Below are 17,420 nucleotides of genomic sequence, written 5' to 3'. Positions count from 1 at the left end.
TATGCCAAGTCTCAACTCAGTTATGTTAAGGATGATATCTTGACAAATTATTGCAGATGACCTTGTTTCTTATGTTCTGCTTAAACATACTCTGTTCCTATGGTAATCAGGGAATCTGTCTTGATACAGAATTCTGGATCGCGCCTTTGCCAGGTCTGAGCATGTGTACAATATGTGTACAGTACATATATTCCTTAATAACAGTGAGAATCTGAGCTTGAATATGTATATTTTTGCAGTACTGTAGCATCCCGTCATCTGTACTTTTATATGTATATTGGAAATGATTATATATGGTTGGCTGAGGAAAATCATTACCTTTATTCCTGTGCATCTCTAAATTAAATTTTAACCAGTTTAACTAGGGATTAATAACTAAGTTGACTAATAAATTTCTTTATTATGTATGTCGGAAACTAGATGTATGTAGCAAGTGTTTTGGCAGATAGGAAATATGTCATTGTCCAGGGACATTACAGTTTTAAATTAATGAAAATACTTTGAAGGCTACTAATATTGAAATAATTTTAGTCAAATGCTATTTTGTGGAAGAAGATTTAGTAATTTATCACTTTAGATGCATATTAGTTCACCTGCTAAGCTTTAATGATGTCAGAATTTATTAACAAAAGTTGTCCTGAGATACAGCAGTTGTTTTATAGAAAACATGTTCCATACATGCAAGTTGTTTCTTTAAGAGGCTGTTATCTTCCATTCTTTAAGCTGTAGTATACTTTCTATATAGCTCATCCAAAAATTTCTGAGGTAAATGTAAATATGTTGTCTTGCATATGCTCCTACCTCCCAGTTTTCCTTCTGGCTACAGATTTCTTTGCTGACTTTAAACATGGCACCTTTGTATTTTGGATTTTTCACATCTTGTTTGGAAAAGAAAGAAAAGATGCTTATGAAGGCAGGGAGGAAACCTCTCTTCAGGCCTTTCTGTGCCTAACTTCTGTTTGATTTTTTTTCTTATTTCAGAGGGCATCAGATTTGTAGAGGCTTTTAAAGAATCCTGCCATCTATAACACAAGATACCCAAATATATTTAGAAATCTAACCCTTATTTTCTCCCATAACAGATCTTGTAGCTACAGACTACTAATGACTATGTCCTGAGGCTCAAGGGTATCTGAGAAACCTGGCCTTGTATAAGGTCATGTCTGTAGAATGGAGATAGAAATAAAGTTTCTTGGGGTGTCAGAAAACTAATGAGGAAACTTGCAATTATGGCAATACTGAGAGAAACTGGTATGGAGAGAAATGTGGTTTATCTCTGAACTCACCAGTGTGGTATCCTGAAAGTGGTAAATGTGAACCCATAGTAACACATCTATGTGTACAGAGATCTTTGTACTAGATAGTGCTTCCCTATTGATAATAGATGCTGCTTCCTCTGGAGCACAACACAGAGTTGCACAGCCACAAGTCTCAGTTTGAACTGAAACCTTTCTGTTGGTCTGTATGCATGTGTGTGCTATATTAATATTTCATGGGAAGTAAAGTAGAATTGCATGTTCCTTTAATTAGCATCAAGATCCTGAAAATAATTTGAAATTGAAAAATATACTAAATGACTGCCTTTCTCCTGCACTATGTACTTGTTACACAGTTATAAAATTCAGTGAGTTCTGAGTAAGTTGGATAGAAGGTGAAAGAAGCTAAAAAGAGCTTAAAAAAACCCTCTGTGATGATGCCTCTATTCTTTCAAACTATTTCTAGGGTATCCATAATTATCTGTTTTGGCAAACTCCTTGTCAAGTGAGGAAAAAACATAGTTCAGTGAGTTGTAATAAGCATAAGGTTTCTTTCTCTCATCCCCTGAACAATTGCATTGAAATTAAATTCTGTTTAGTTCCCACAATGTATATACACTCTTCCCATTTGTTTGATCATAAGTATTACTTATTTGAGAGATGGTGTGATCAAAAGTAGGTTCATTCATGTAGGTAAGTTGACACAGAATTTACATTCCCTTAAGGAGAATGGAATGCAGTTTAGAAAAATGCTTTGTTTGAGACTGTTGGGATTGCATGGTATAGTTTTGCCTCTGTCTGCTTTCAGAAGCTTCAGCTGAGAAGTTGTAAAATGGGAACACTGACATGGAGATTGGACATTCTTACATAGAGACTAGGGCTTAGCACATGAGTAATTTACTCCTGAAGCCACCAAAAGCTGCACAGTATGATTGACAGTCCAATATTTTAAAAGCACAGGGATAAACATTTCTCAGAACAAAATATTTTCCACCACTGTTATCTAGAACCACAACTAGGATTTGGGCCATATTTAATAACTTAGGTTGCACTAAGTAGCATTTTGCATAGTAAATTATGTGTGATTCCAGAGAGCATTATTATTCCATGCAAAAGGGCAGTGAACTGAGCTATGAAGACTTTAAATAGAAGGGAGTAGTCATAGAAGTCAATAAGAAATAATAAATTAAGCATTTGCAGAAGCCATAATTTTTTAGATTTTTCCTGTTGTTCATTTTACCTTTCTCTTCCAGTTTGACATATAACTGCTTGTCAACCTCCACAGAGGAATATTGGGGCACTAGTTTGTCCCATTGCTTCCAAAATTGCCCATGCTGCAGATTCTAAGACTGCAGAGGAAAGAGCTGCTGCTGCTCTTCTGCTCCTGTCCATGTGGGAAGGAGTGAATGGAGCACTGGCTCTGTGTCCTGATTCACTGACAGCACAGCTGAGCGGGGGAGGAGGGCAAAGTGAAGTGTACCAGGAAAAGGGCTGGTACAGATTACATCATATGTAGATTAAGGGAAGCAAGGGCCAAACTGCAACTGAGTCACAGCTACAGTTCCTTGTTTGCTCTGTGGGGATCAGTGCTATGCATTGCCCTTTATGCAGGGCAGAGTGCAGTGGTGCCAGGCTAATTTGCGGTTTTTGTTGCTTCTACAGTTTCATCTGTAATCTTGAATTTATGTGTAGTTCTGGACAAATATCTTTGCAGAACTGTTAAAATAATTCAGGCACAAACCTCTACTGTCTCCATGTATTGGTAATATGCTTTACAGTCCTGTGTCTCTTCCTTTGGCCACTTGCTACCTTTTCTTGCCAAACAAATGTGTGCTGTTGCACTGTGGTGCCCTAGAAACTATGTCAGCTCATGCCAGAGGTTCTGTAGTTCATAACTAGCGCGGTAGTACTTCAGTAATAGTAAGCACTGCTTGTCTACAGATTTAATTTAAACAAAAATTGCCGTGAGTTATGATTAATATTTAACTGATTTAGCTTGCTAGTAAATGTGCTATTAGCACTGCATGTAAAACTAAATATTGTGACTGATCAGAGATCAAAAAACTGAACCTGCATAAAGCAAATCTTACCTTGATTTGATTAACATTGTTTGTTGACAGACCAAGTATATTAAGTTTATGTTCTTTGCAAAATTAGCAGTCAATGTTTGATTTAAATAACTATTTTGGCTAATCCAGATAAGCCTTTCTATTTCAAACTGCCCTTCTGTTTTTGCCATGCAGTGACAGCTTTTCATTTATGACATTATTTCTCATTCCCAAACTGGTACTGCTGGTCTCATGTTCAGTTGCTGAGTTATCAAGACCTGCCCTGGATCAGAACATACAGTGCTTCCCAAAGATGAGGTCCTCTCTCTGCCTCCTACTCTTGAAATATGATGTAATAGCCAATTACTTCATCTTGCCTATTTAACTTGTCAAACTGGAAAATGGAGTTTAGTTTAATTGTTTGATGATGTTATAAAAAATGGTGATTCAGCTTAACTTCTAGCATTTCACCTGAGTTTTAGTTAATTTGATAATGAAGAAAAATTCTGACAAGTTAAATTGTCTTACATCAATATTTTTAATACTCTGCGAAAACAATTTTTTCATTCCGTTTGTTATTTTTAAAATTTTTGTCAACCTACGGGTATGAATTTTTAACAGGCAGAGTTCTAAGTTCAAATTAATTCATGATTAAACATAAAATATTCAAACTAGACATGAAATGTAAGTATTCTATGAATTGCACTGTCTACAGTTGAAAAACAATTAATCTGTATAGCTGTTTCTCAGTTCTGGCATCAAACAGTCACTAGCTAACAAGATTCAAATTAAGAGAAATCATGAGTGTTTCAATTTACGATAACTTGGGAAGTTGAAATAGTTTCTAATACAACATAAAGAAGCTATTTATTTCTAATTTAATCAAAATACAAAGCAATCCGAAAAGAAATGTGACATTTTTCTCAAAATTAATAATAAATAAACCCCTTGTAATTAAAGTGTGAAGTCTAGTGTCTTATCTGTTAAAATAGCATTGAAGCCCTGCCCCTTACCCACTGTACTATGTATCTGCATGTACATGCAGTGATGCTCTGTTCACAACTTTGCACTCAGGAGGTTGAAAATGTTTTGTGGGAGGCAGGTGCTGGCATGGCTGTGGCTGGCTTGAGGGCTGAGGGGGATACAGTGAGGGGAGGACTGGTTCCTCAGGATGTGAGGTTGAGCAGGTGCTGCAGGATAGAAAGGTTTCAGTAGTGCTGCTTGCGTGTGGAGAAGAATAGCAAGAAGTGTTCAGCCAAGACTGGTCACTACTGAGCCAGATTCTACTTGGAGGAATGATTGTGTGTAGAGAACCCTCTTTTGTATTCATGACATCTTCCTTCCAAGAGGAACTAATTTTATTTGTTCTATAAGGCTACTAGTTTATTCAGGAAGGGGAAAGGAGTGACAATAGGAGAGTCTTTAAGAGCAAAAGAACACTGCATTCCAAATATTGACCCTAGAAAGCAGGTCTTCCAGTACAGTCAGGTAGGCATCTAAAATCCTTTGTCTGGATTTTTCTCTTGGTGTAGAATGGAGGTGAATACAGTTTCCACACCACAGAGGATACTTTGTGATACAACTCAGCTGCTGGAGTTACACGAGAGCTTTGAAAAATACATAGTTTGCAGCAAAAGTTAAAATTTCATGCTGGTGGCCGGAAATACAGCCCCATGGCTTTTGCAGAAACACCCTTGGAAGACAGCAACATGTCTTGAGCTGTGTTGCTCCTAGAAGCAGGCCATCTTTCATTCTTTGATCATGCAGCTGTTACCAATACTAAGATGTCAGATTGTGCAGAAGCCAGCAGTTTTGTGGATGAAAAACAGCTGCCTCAAACTCCACAAAGGGCTACTTTGGTATTTCCTTAATAATAATGTTCTTCAAGAAAACCTTACACATCACTTTTTTAAACTCTGCCTTCCTAAGGAGGGAAGACATGCAGCTCCAAACATTAGAAGTGTTAAAAACATCATACAACTTAAAATAATTACCGAAGCTGGACAACCTGCAGTGACAAAATGTCTTGTTTAACTTTCCACCTAAAAATAAACTGCAGAACATGTAGTTGAACCTAGCTCTTGGCATATCATCCTATTCCATATGCTGGGAGCTGATGCATTTCAAAGTGAACATCTGCATGTACGGATTTCAACTACGTTAAAATATGGCTGGATATCTTAAGGCATTTTTTGTTTTTTGGTTTTGCAGCATAGCCCCAGTTCTTAGAGTTTTCTTGTGATAAAAATTTTGGAGGACATTTTTGATACTCTTTAGATGCCATGTACTTCCTGAGAATTGCTGGTTCAAAGAGCTTATATAATTCATTTGTACAAAAAGAAAGTGTTGGAAGAACAAGCTAATCCTTAAAAAGCTGCAGCTATCTGAAAGAGAATATGTTCTCTGGGTTGGATAGAAAGATTTTGTACTTCCCTTAATGGTCAGAGCACGTTGCATGTTCATGTACTTATATTTTAGTAAAAAATTTATTGGGGGTAGTTTATAGTAAAGATAGCCATTTTATAAAGTACTGTGATTTATCTTGGAGGAGGAGAGAATATAAGTGTTCTGAATCTGACAATGTAACTTAAACAAAGGAAAAAACTCACAAACAAACTAGCTTTTAGCCCTGAGTTACTTTCTATAGCAAACCAGACAGTAAAGGATTGGGTAGCTGTGGAGTCTCAAAGTGAGAATATATTTGACCCAGTTTTTCTAACATGCCAATTGACCCAGTATATCCAATTCATATTTCAGTGTACATGTTAGCGGCATGAGTTTAATGCCAAAAATCAATGTGTATATTTTGTAGTAGAAAAATTTTTGTCCTGGTAGATTGTATAGAAAATTCTGAATAAGTCACTTCAGTTTGGGGTGGGTTTTTTGCATTTGCTAATAAGAATAATTTCTCATGTGGTTTTGGCTTTTTTTAAGATCCACTTTTTCATTTTACTATATCACAATTATACTTTGTCCACAGAAAGCTGATTGAAAGAGCCTTATTTGAGTCTGAAAGAGAACAGATTATGTATCAACATTTAAAATGGACTTGGAGCATTTGGCATTTAGTTACAGCTGCTCTTACCTGACTAAGATAACTTTATGTTGAAGTAATCACTCGAAGAGATTTTAAATTAATAATAGCTATTCTCAGTAAGTAGGTTATGTTTATATTTTAATATATCACTTCCTGTTGTTTTAGCAGAGAAAAAGATTCAGTCTACAGTTATCACAAAGGTGTTTGCTTTACTTGTTCCTTAGTAGTAGTTTAATACAATTGGCATAGGAGTAATCCCCTTGAAATCAATAAGGTTGTGGTGGTTTTAAATAGGCATGTGGTAAATGAATAGAATTGAGAGATGCCACGGAGAAGTTTTGCTAATACAGACTACTGAAAATTTAGTCTTGTTATGCTTGGCAATATTTCTATTTGAGCATGTGAGAATTTTCACCCCTCTTCAGTTTGCAAAGTCATTTGTATATTGTGTATTTCCATTCAATTTCTATTTGTATGCAAAGGGTTCTGCCTTTGTTCTGTGCATCTCTGAATTTAAGTACAGAGGCAACTAAGAACTAAGAAAAGGGGTACTTCTGTGGTACCTCTAATATAAGGAGTACTGGGTTTGTATGGCCAGGTTTTGGTAGTGGGACAGCTCCAGGGGTGGCTTCTATGAGAACCTACCAGAAATTTTCTCCATGTCTGGCAGAGATATTCCCAGCCAGTTCCAGGATGGACATGCCTCTAGCCAAGGCTGGGCACATCAGAAATGGTGGTAGTGCCTCTCTGATGACATATTTAAGGAGACTTGAAAAAGTTTTGCAGAGTCGCAATTGTGCTGAGAGAAGAGCAGGGTGACAGCATGTGAGAGGAACAGCCCGGCTGACACCCAGGGCAGTGCAGAAGGGGGAGCAGGAGGTGCCCCAGGCACCAGAGCTGAGGTTCCCCTGCAGCCCGTGGTGCAGACCATGGTGAGGCAGCTGTGGCCCTGCAGGGACCCTGGAGGTCCCTGGGGATGCAGAGATCCACCTGCAGCCCCTGGAGGAGACCCAGGCCACAGCAGGTGGATGCCTGAGAGAGGGCTGTGAACCCATGGGAGGCCCGTGCTGGAGCAGGGTCCTGGCAGGACCTGTAGGGGACCCACACTGGAGCAGGCTGTGCCTAAAGTACTGCACCGCATGGAAGGGACCTGCATTGCAGCAGTTTGGGGATGACTGTTGCATATGAGATGGATTCATATTGGAGAAGTTCATGGAGAACTGTCTCCCATGGGCAGGATCCCGTGATGGTATAGGGGAAGGACTCCTCTCCCTAAGCAACAGCAGGAATGTATGATGAACTGACCATAACTCCCATTGCCTGACTCTGCACTTGCTAGGGGGAGGAGACAGAGCTGGGAAGGAAGGGTGTTGGGAGGGGAAAGGTGATTTTAAGATCTTGTTTTACTTCTCATCATCCTGCAATAGGATTGAGTCTGTTTTGCTTGTGTATTTGGTGTGTGATCTCTCATAGTCCTTAACTTGTGAACACTTCATTATATTTTCTCTCCTCTGTCCTCTTCTCACTGGGCTCTGGTGACAAGCTCTGGTGGGCATCTGGCATCCAGCTATGGTCAATTCCCAGGATAGGGTTTACTTTAATTACTGTCATTTAAATCATTCTTAGGTGTTCATAGTTGATATTTCAACACTTGTCAGTATCACATGTATTTTAACACCTGAATTACTAAAATCCTGTCATAGTCTCTTGCTCACAGAGGAGTGTACTGGTATATGTTCTTAAATCTCCCATATACTTGTAATCTGGATAAAATAATTCAGCCTTTTTCTTAATTCTGGAGGCCATCTCTATCCACATGGATGACTGGAAGGTGACCAGGAATAGTCGCATGGATTCACTGCAGATAAATCATGCTTGACCAACCTGATTGACTTTGATGATGACAGAACTACCTGGACAGAGGAGGGGAGAGCAGTAGAACCTCGACTTCAGCAAGGCTTTTGACACTGTTGCTCACAACATCCTTGTCAGAAAACTGAAGAGGTGTGGGCTGGAGGAGTGGACAGTGAGGTGGATTGAGAACTGGCTGAATAGCAGAACCCAGAGGGCTGTAATCACTGGCACAGGTCTAGCTGGAGGCCTGTCACCGGTGGTGCTCCCCAGGGTTCACTACTGGGCCCAGTATTGTTTAAGTCACTCACCAGTCACCTGGGTGAAGGGACAGCTGCCTCCTCAGCAAGTTTGCTGAGCATGCAGAGCTGGCAGGAATGGCCAAGACCCCAGAGTGCCGTGCAGCCCTTCAGAAGGACCTCAACAGGATGGAGAGATGGGCAGAGAAGAATCATCTGATAATTCAACAAGGGTGAATGCAGGGTCCTGCACCTGGGGAGGAACAACCCCAGGCACCAGCACAGCACAGCTGACCTGCTGGGGAGCAGCTCTGTGGGTCCTGGTGCAAAACAAGCTGTCCATGAGCCAGCAGTGTGTCCTGGTGGCCAGGAAGGCCAATGGGATCCTGGGGGGCATTAGGAAAAGCTTTGCCAGCAGGTGGAGGGAGGTGATCCTGCCCTTGTACTCATCCCTAGTGATGCCTCACATGGAATGTGTCCAGTTTTGGGCTTCTCAGGACAAGAGACATGGAGCTCCTGGAGCAGATCTAGCAGAGGGCAGTGAATTTGATTAGGGGACTGGAGCATCCCTCCTACAAGGAAAAGCTGAAGAGAGATAACTGAATGGGGACATGATCAATGTCTATCAGTATCTGATGGGAGAGTGTCAAGAGGCTGGAGCCAGGCTCTGCTTGGTGGTACCAAGCAATAGGACAAGAAGCAATGGGCAGCAACTGATACACAGGGAGTTCCACCTAAATGTGAGGAGGAACTTCCTCACTGTGGGATTGACTGAGCACTGTAACAGACTGACCAGAGAGGCTGAGGAGTCTCCCTCACCGGAAATAATCGAGCACCATCTGGACACAATCCTGTGCTGTCTGCTCTGGCATGACCCTGCTGGAGCATGGAGGTTGAATGAAGTTGGACCAAATGACCCACTGTGCTATCTTCCAACCTGACCAGTCTGTGATTTTGTGATTTTAGTTATTTATTTTGTAGTCTTGCACTAGACGAGACCCCAAAGGTTGCACTCTGTCCCAAAACTGCCCTGAGGCACAGGTACCTAGCACCACTTTAGTGAAATTACAGGAAGTGAATAGTGAATTACAGGAAGAGATGCAAATGATAAATATCTGTAAGGATCAACTCCTACATAGGAAACAAGGAAAAAAGTAGCCTTACTTTTAATGTACTTTCACATTTGTTGATAACTGTATTTAATTTCTTGATTTCTTCTTTTTGCTCCAATAGAATAGTGAAGCAGATTGTAGTGACAATGCAGTTTTTCTTCAACAAAATGATCCACACATAACCTTCTAAAATAAAGTTGAATTTGCAGTTGTAGAAAACCAACTAATTTTGCCACATTTTATTTTACTTTAATACCTGAAAATGGGGATTATAAAAATAAGAAAACAAATGACTGTTTAAAATGTTTCATTACAGCACTGTGTATTGCATTTGCTTCTTACTTATCTAGTTATCTTTCTACTGTGTTCTTAGGAGATTCTTAGGAATGAAAATTACAGAGAAGAAATGAAGCAGAAAGTCAAGGATGTATCTGAAAAGGATAAGCTGCTTCAGGCCAAGGAGTATGAGGAAGGACTTGTTGCTGAACCAAGTCATACTCAGGTTAAAGGCCATGCATCTGCCCCTTATTATGGAAAGAAGGAGCTCTCACAAGACCCCACAAGCACCGCAAACACCTTCCAGCCAGGTGCCTGGATGCCACCAGGCAGTGGGAGTAGTCAAAATAAATAAGCAATTTAATGGACAGATGTTGTTAATGGATAAATATGGTAACAGACGACATACACAGTTGTTATATACAATAGTAAAATAAAGTAGTATTATAAAGCAGTTTCAGTTACTTTTGCAGAACTATTCAAATAGGCTTAATCACAACAAAGTATTTGGTTTAGTGAAAAACAGGATGTGTTTCTAAGTTTGGTTATGATGGTTACTGTTCATCAGTTACTCTTGAATTCATAGTTAAAAGACTGTCTAAATTTTCTTAAATTCTAAATTGTTTTTTTTCCTTAAGAACAGTTTTAAAACTAAATTAGTCTTTGAGGTGAGAATTGTAGTCAGTACACTTACATTTTCCCAAACCTTGGCCAAGATCTCTCTTCAGAATAAATCCCTTGGCAGTGCCTGCGTGCTTTCTGCTGGCAAGCAGACGGAAAAGTTGATTTCATTAACAGGAATCACTATGACACTACACTGATTACACACTGTACTCATAGTAGAGACGTTCTTGTAACTTACAACAGTCAACATATTTGAATGTTTGATTTGCAGACAGCAATTTTCATAGGGTAAAATCAAGTTAAGCTACATATAACTGCTATCATGGAAGTTGGAAGTACTTGATAAAGCTGCTGGAAAATAGCACTAGGTCTGGGACAAGGGACTGTCATGAATATTTAACTAAATAAATTGGTTTTTATTCCTGGTATATCCGTGGACTTCCCTACATGTTTAGATAATTTTGGCTATAGTTTAGAGACATAAAATGTGCACATGATTTGCTTAGAGACATTTGAGAACTTCAAATAAAAATAGAGACCACACAATTTTTTTTCAAAAAGTATCAAATTTATTTACGGAGCGTATCCCTCATCCGTTTTCTTCCCTGTGTTTCAAGCTATGTGGGTATCAAAGGTCAAACATATTTTTTGACATATTTGACAACACCATACAAAACATGGAGACTTAATCTCACATATTTATAAAATGCCCAAATGTCATATTCTAATAATGCTTGCTTTCACCAACAAAATTGAAAGGGGATCAACTTCACACTTACTTAAAGTAATTTCAGTTAGACTCCCCAGTTCTGATCCCCCTTGGTGTCAGCCAGCTCTATAAGTCTCTTCAGTTGAACAATGGTATTATTTTAAGGTTTTATTTTTAAACCTGATCAAAGAGTAGCTGCTAGAATGCACAATTCTATGCTGCTGTTTAGAAATATGTGAAATGTAAAATCTCAATGACTGCTACAAGTTCTTTTGAACTAGACTATGTAGAGGCCAACACAGACTATTATTAAAAAATTATTTGAAAAATTACTCAGTTCTGTTTAGAAGAGATTAATTGGAAATAAGGTTAAATAATTTTGATGTATTTACAACACAAACCTGACTTTTTTTTTATTATGTCAGCATCTTGCAACCTGTAAGGCAGCAGAGTTTCAAGGGCCATGAGAACAAAAGTCCTACCTAAACTCAAGCCTTAGATCAAAGGTAGCCAGAAGGTTAGCAAGCAGAACTATTGTCACCTGCTTGTGCATCATCCTTGCACAGCCATCTGCTATAGGTCTCTGGGACTCAGAACACTAGGCCACCTGGGTCTTTGGTCTCACCCCATTTATGGCTATTCTTTGAGACATAAGGAGTTCATGAAGGCAAAAACAAATTAGTTGTAGGTGGAGCATTCAGGTGATTGTTAGGGAAGACCAAACAACAGTACTGTATTTTACAGAACATGAGTGCCTTATGAGAAGTGAAGCTAATAAGAAGCTAATACAAACAAGCAATCAGTTTCCTAGAACTTGAACTAAAGGCTGTTGATGGCTTGTAGTTCAGGAAACAGGAAAAGCTAAGGTAGGTTATTTGTGCAGACAAGCACCACCATCAAAGACACTGCAGCAGCCACTGTGGGCACACACAGCCATATGCAGTGACCTTAAAGGAAATCAGTCATGTCTGCTATCAAATGCTACAGCTAGCTTGTCTCTACAGCCCTGCTCAAGGTATGCCAAAACTTGCATTCGTGTAATCCAGTTTATTATTCACATTTTCCCCTAAACTTGACAATTTTAAGACACTTGTTAAGTCATAGCTCAGCTAAGAGAAAAAAAAAATCTACCTTCAGAGCCACCCAAGAGGTTAACTTTTTAATTTAACATGCAAATTTAGAAAAGCAACCTGCACTAGAATACAAGTTGTAAATTAAATTACTCTAACAAGTGTCACTTGGGCAAATTTTAACACAAATCAGCAGGGAAAAAAATACACTGGAAGTATTAAATTTCATACTTCAAGAAGTAACAGGATCAAGTATTAAAGGACAGTTACAACACAAAATGTACAAGTATTTCATTTTAAAAGTGGATTCTTTGCACAAGGAAGGCCATTTTGCCCGTTTAATCCTTCTTTGTTCGTTTGGCTTTTGCAATGTTCTCCTGGCGTTTCTGTTTCTTCTTTTGCTCTCGTTCCCGGGCCTCGATCATTTTTGCAAGCTTCCATGACAGTGCCGCACTAATTACAAACAGCGGTGTGAGAGCCAAGATCACGGTCGTGAGAAAGCCGTAGGGGTCCTTGGCAGCCCACTCCACGATGTACTCGGCCCAAGCCTTAATATCGAACATCTTTTCTGTTTTCCTATTGAGAAATATTGTGGAATATTTGAAAGAACAGTACTCAGCAAAATGAGTACTCAGCAAAATGAAAGCACACATACACAAGAACAAAACACAAGAAGTTCCACCTTCACATAGGGAAGAACAACTTTACACTGAGGGTGGCTGAGAACTGGAACAGGCTGCCCAGGGAGGTCATGGAGTTTCCCTCTGGAGATATGCAAAGCTCACGTCGACAGGTTCCTGTGTCACCTGCTCTAGGCGATCCTGCCTTGGCAGTGGGGTTGGACTGGCTGATCCCCAGCGGTCCCTTCCAACCCTAGGATACCAAGTGCCATTTGAATACAAGTTGTCATTATTGATAGCTGTTCAATATCAAAGTGCAGGGCTATTTTTGCTAGAAGTTAAAAGCAGTGCATAGTAAGTGAAAGTGTAATACAAAGCATTGATCCGACATTAAAGTTCAGTGCTTATAGAATAATTAGGCATTTAATCCAACAGAGTTGTAAATGCTACCAAGAATATACTGCTAAGTGGAAAAAGAGGCGGATTGTGGCTCTCTGGAAGTGAAGGAAAGCCAGCCCGGTTGGTTTGTCTGTGTAGGTTTCACCAGGGAGGCGCGGCAGTGTTTTGGGTGCTGTACTGCCGGCAGCGGGGCAGCCAAAACCACCGCAGCGCCTCCCTGGCGAACAGCTCGACAGCCTCCCTCCGAGCCTCCCTCCGAGCCTCCCTCCCTCCCCCGCCGCGGCCGGCACCGCCTCACCTGCGGCCCGGGCACCCTCCGGGCCTGCCGAGCGGCGGAAGGGCGAGCCGAGCTCCCCGCGGAGAGAACACACGGGCCGTGAGGGGACCGGAACGCGGCCCCGCCGCCGGCGCCCCCCGCCCGAGCCGCGCTCCCGGGGCCGCCCCCCGCCTGCCCGCCGCTGCCCCGCGGTACCGCGGCCCTGCAGGGCTCCGGGATTGCGGGCGGAAACAGGAAGGAGGCTCCTGCCCCGCCCAGCCCGGCCGGGCGGCAGCGGCAGCGGCAGCAGAGGCCGCCCGCCGCGGGGCTGGAGCGGCCCCGTCCGCGCTGCCTTCCCCCGCCCCGCCCGGCGCCAGCCGGGCTGCCAGCCCATTGATAAAAAAAGCTGTAAGCCGGGAAGAAGGCGTTTCCGAAGTATCCGGATGGGTAGTTCACGGTGTGGAATAGCCTCTGGAAGCGGGAATGCCGCTCGCAGCGGAGCCGGGAGCCCCGCGGTGTCTCCGTGCGCTCGGCCGTGCTGGCGCCGCTCGGTGCGAGAGAGCAGAACGCGGGTACCCTGCCAGGACCTCGGCGAGATGCCACCTGTCTGTCCTGGTCCTTTTGGGACTGCTGACCCGCTCGGGTGGGCGCCCCGTGGCTTCTCTCGGGGCCACATGACCGCTGGCTATTGCACTGCTCCCCACTGGACTGACCTCAGCAAAAATACTCAGCCGACCTCCGTTTATTCTGAGCCTTTAATATGCTCGTACTGAAAAATCAATTTAAAAAAAATAAATCCTGTTTTGCCTTTGTATGTTGCACCAAGCCTGCTCCCTTTGCACAGGCACACAGATATGAATAACAGCTTCGTTATGTTTCCAAGGCAAGGAAAAGTGTAGATTAGCATATTAGGTTAATGCATGAGAGGATGTTGCAATCCCTCAAAACAAATCCTGAACAGGATCAGTTCTCTGTACTATACCGGCAAATGCCACCACTGAAATCTGCTTTCATATATCTTTTTTCTGTGTTAATAGTTATATTATTTCAAGGGCAGAAAACAGGCAAATAAAAATCTATTTTCTTAAAGAATTATTGACAGGACACCGGACTAATAATCTAGATGGCTTTAGTTTCAGTCTGTGGAATGAATTTTTTACAATGTGGAAAAATCCTTTACTTTTGTGTTGTTATTAAAAGCCTGACTGTTGGGGAGGGGAGGGGAGGGGAGGGGAGGGGAGAGGAGGGGAGAGGAGACTCGAGGAGAGGAGAGGAGAGGAGACTCGAGGAGAGGAGAGGAGACTCGAGGAGACTCGAGGAGAGGAGAGGAGACTCGAGGAGAGGAGACTCGAGGAGACTCGAGGAGAGGAGACTCGAGGAGAGGAGACTCGAGGAGACTCGAGGAGACTCGAGGAGACTCGAGGAGACTCGAGGAGACTCGAGGAGAGGAGAGGAGAGGAGAGGAGAGGAGAGGAGAGGAGAGGAGAGGAGAGGAGAGGAGAGGAGAGGAGAGGAGAGGAGAGGAGAGGAGAGGAGAGGAGAGGAGAGGAGAGGAGAGGAGAGGAGAGGAGAGGAGAGGGACCCTACAAGTAGTATCTGGTACAACCGGCAGGCCACTTCAGGGCTGACCTAAATCTTCACCATGTTGTTAAGAATTGCACCCTGAGGAACACTGCTGGTGGCTGGTCACCAGCCAGATGCAGCCCCAGTCACTGCACCCCACTGAGCTCTGCCCTTCAGCCAGGTCTTCACCCAGCACACCGTGAACCCACTGTTGGACATCATGTTCAGAAGGATGATGTGAGGGGCAGTATCAGAAGCTTTAATCCAAACTTAATCCATTAAGAATCCTTAATCCTTCCTAAATCCAGGAAAACTACATCTACATCCTTCCCTTCACCCACTAGGCAACTAGGTGACCTTGTTGTAGAAGGATATCAAATCAGACAAATAGGACTTTCTTTTTGTGAAACTTTGTTAACTATACCTGATGATTGCATTATGCTTCAAGCGCCTTTCAACAGCCAGTGTGATCTTCTCCATAATTTTTCCAGGTACTAAGATTGTACCAACAGGTCTTCCTGGATCTTCTCTCATGCCCTTTTTGTAAATTGGAATAATGTTGGCTAGCTTCCAGTCCAGGGCACCCAGAAACTCCAAAATCTTTGGGAGCTATCTCTGTACCCCTGTTACTCAGCTGTTTATGTGAGCATTAAAACTCTCAGAGAAGTTATGGGTCCATTTCTGGTCTATGGTTTGTAAATCTTGTCAAAATATAACAATATCAATTTACTGGATCTTGGATACTGTTTCTGAGATGTTGTATCTAATGGTATCACAATACATTTTTGGGTGGCTGTGTAGCTAAGTTAAAAGTAGGTGGGCTATTGCGTAAGTATATCCTATTTCTGGTAAAATTGCATATTCAGCTAGAGGGGACACAGTTACGTTTCTGATGCTTGAATGTCAGATTCATCTGACAGATACAGATACATCTTCCAAAATAAGCACTGACTTAGTCACCAGCTATATACAAGCTTTTTAATATAACCACTGCAAAATTAATTTCCAGTTCCAGTCTTTCACATAATAGAAATTGTCTCATCTGTCTATCTTTCAATGTTTTCTCTGCCTTATTGTTTTAAAGTGGAAAAGTACCTGATTCATTGTGGTAGGGAAGAAAAAAAAGGCAGGGATTTTAAATTAGATTTTCCTCGAAAACAGATCTTACGTAATTGCTTTTCCTGCTGTCCTTCTCTCCCTAACAGCTTGTGAAGCTATTCACTGATTATATTGGAAAAGTTCTAGAAGCCTTGTACATAAAAATTTTGGTCCTTTTAAGATCTGTGAAAACACATGGCTAGGTAGAGAAGACAGGCCCAGACTACCACCTCCACTGAAAGCTGCACTGCATCTTTAATAGGAATGAAAAGATGTTATGAGAATACTACCAGATGGGGAGGCTTCATTTGTGGCTTGCACTTTACCAAATTCAGAATATTTCAACCACAAGGTTGATCAGGATACTTGTTTTGGTTTTCTGAATTTATCAGCCATTGTTTAGGTAATCAAAGAGAGAACAGAAATTTCAGAATTAACTACAACTTCAACAAAACTTCACAACCCTTAGTACACCATTGGAATACTTAAAGACCACATTAAGCATGTGTTTATGTAAGCCATCGTTTTGTCGCTGAATTGCTACTTTGCAAATATGCTCTTTCTTTTACATCTAATCTAGAATTCCTTTAAGTGAACCTGTTCTGTTATTTATAGTCATGTATGTGCCTATACATACATGTATGTATGTATTTTAAGGCAGTCATTAATTTTGTATCTGTCAGGGAAGGATCCACTGGTCAAAGATCACAACGAGGGAGTGGGCAGGGAAACGGAAACAGCACTCCAAAAATCCAGAAATAATAAAATAGGATACAATGCTGGGAATGCAATACAGGCATGGAAAAAGGGAGAGTTACTTGCATGACAGCAAAGCCTTTCTCACACCAGCAGTGACTGAAGGGTCTGTGAAGTGTTTGGTTGTGAGTGGTGAAGACAAGCTCTGAGTAAATGAATTCATTTCACTCAGATGTGTTGACACATATCAGTAGTCCAGAATCTTTCTGTAAAAGGAAGCTGCTAAGTAGTTCCCTCAGTGTAATCTCTAGCTACCCTTCTCTCATTTGTACAGTCTGAGGATAAACTAGTTCCGTGAAACTAGGGGTTTTTCTACATATAAGATGAATTCTCCAGTAATCCGTAGGTATACTTATTAATGTCCTGGGCATGGTGTAGTCCACTTGCTGAATATCTCTGTTTTTAGAAGAGCTATGTAGAATTCTGCTGCAGACAGGTAGAGAAATTATGAAAGGCCTCATAAAATCAAGCCTTGCTCTGCTAAATTAATAGCTGGCCTATTGTTT

General features: G+C 41.4%; 2 protein-coding genes across 5 annotated transcripts in view; one reads left to right on the top strand and one right to left on the bottom strand.

Moving 5' to 3' along the window:
- NDUFAF2 (NADH:ubiquinone oxidoreductase complex assembly factor 2) overlaps positions 1–11,484 on the top strand; it is a 58,323-nt gene extending 46,839 nt beyond the window's left edge. For both annotated transcript variants that reach the window (XM_005531838.3, XM_088054512.1), the window contains one exon: positions 9,917–11,484. In XM_005531838.3, the coding sequence (XP_005531895.1) occupies positions 9,917–10,174 (258 nt within the window). In that variant the 3' untranslated portion in view covers positions 10,175–11,484. The remainder of the gene's footprint in view (positions 1–9,916) is intronic.
- Positions 11,485–12,184: 700 nt separating this feature from the next.
- SMIM15 (small integral membrane protein 15) lies at positions 12,185–13,669 on the bottom strand. 3 transcript variants are annotated; one of them, XM_014260460.2, is made up of 3 exons: positions 13,540–13,669; positions 12,878–13,095; positions 12,185–12,798 (listed from the first exon to the last, which is right to left on the bottom strand). In XM_014260460.2, the coding sequence occupies exon 3, from the start codon at positions 12,783–12,785 to the stop codon at positions 12,561–12,563; it is 225 nt and encodes a 74-aa protein (XP_014115935.1). In that variant the 5' UTR covers positions 12,786–12,798; positions 12,878–13,095; positions 13,540–13,669; the 3' UTR covers positions 12,185–12,560. The 3 variants fall into 3 exon arrangements, with proteins under 3 accessions (XP_014115935.1, XP_014115934.1, XP_087910639.1); XM_014260459.2 differs by having other exon boundaries at positions 12,905–13,095; XM_088054513.1 differs by lacking the exon at positions 13,540–13,669 and having other exon boundaries at positions 12,905–13,460.
- Between the last annotated feature and the right edge of the window lie 3,751 nt (positions 13,670–17,420).

This window comes from Pseudopodoces humilis, chromosome 4 (assembly GCF_049639895.1).
Source record: "Pseudopodoces humilis isolate 2021_Gansu_Grassland_sample_001 chromosome 4, ASM4963989v1, whole genome shotgun sequence".
In the NCBI taxonomy this organism is placed as follows: Eukaryota; Metazoa; Chordata; class Aves; order Passeriformes; family Paridae; genus Pseudopodoces; species Pseudopodoces humilis.
Note: the sequence above shows the minus strand (reverse complement) of the source record. Positions and strands in the feature narration are given on the sequence as shown.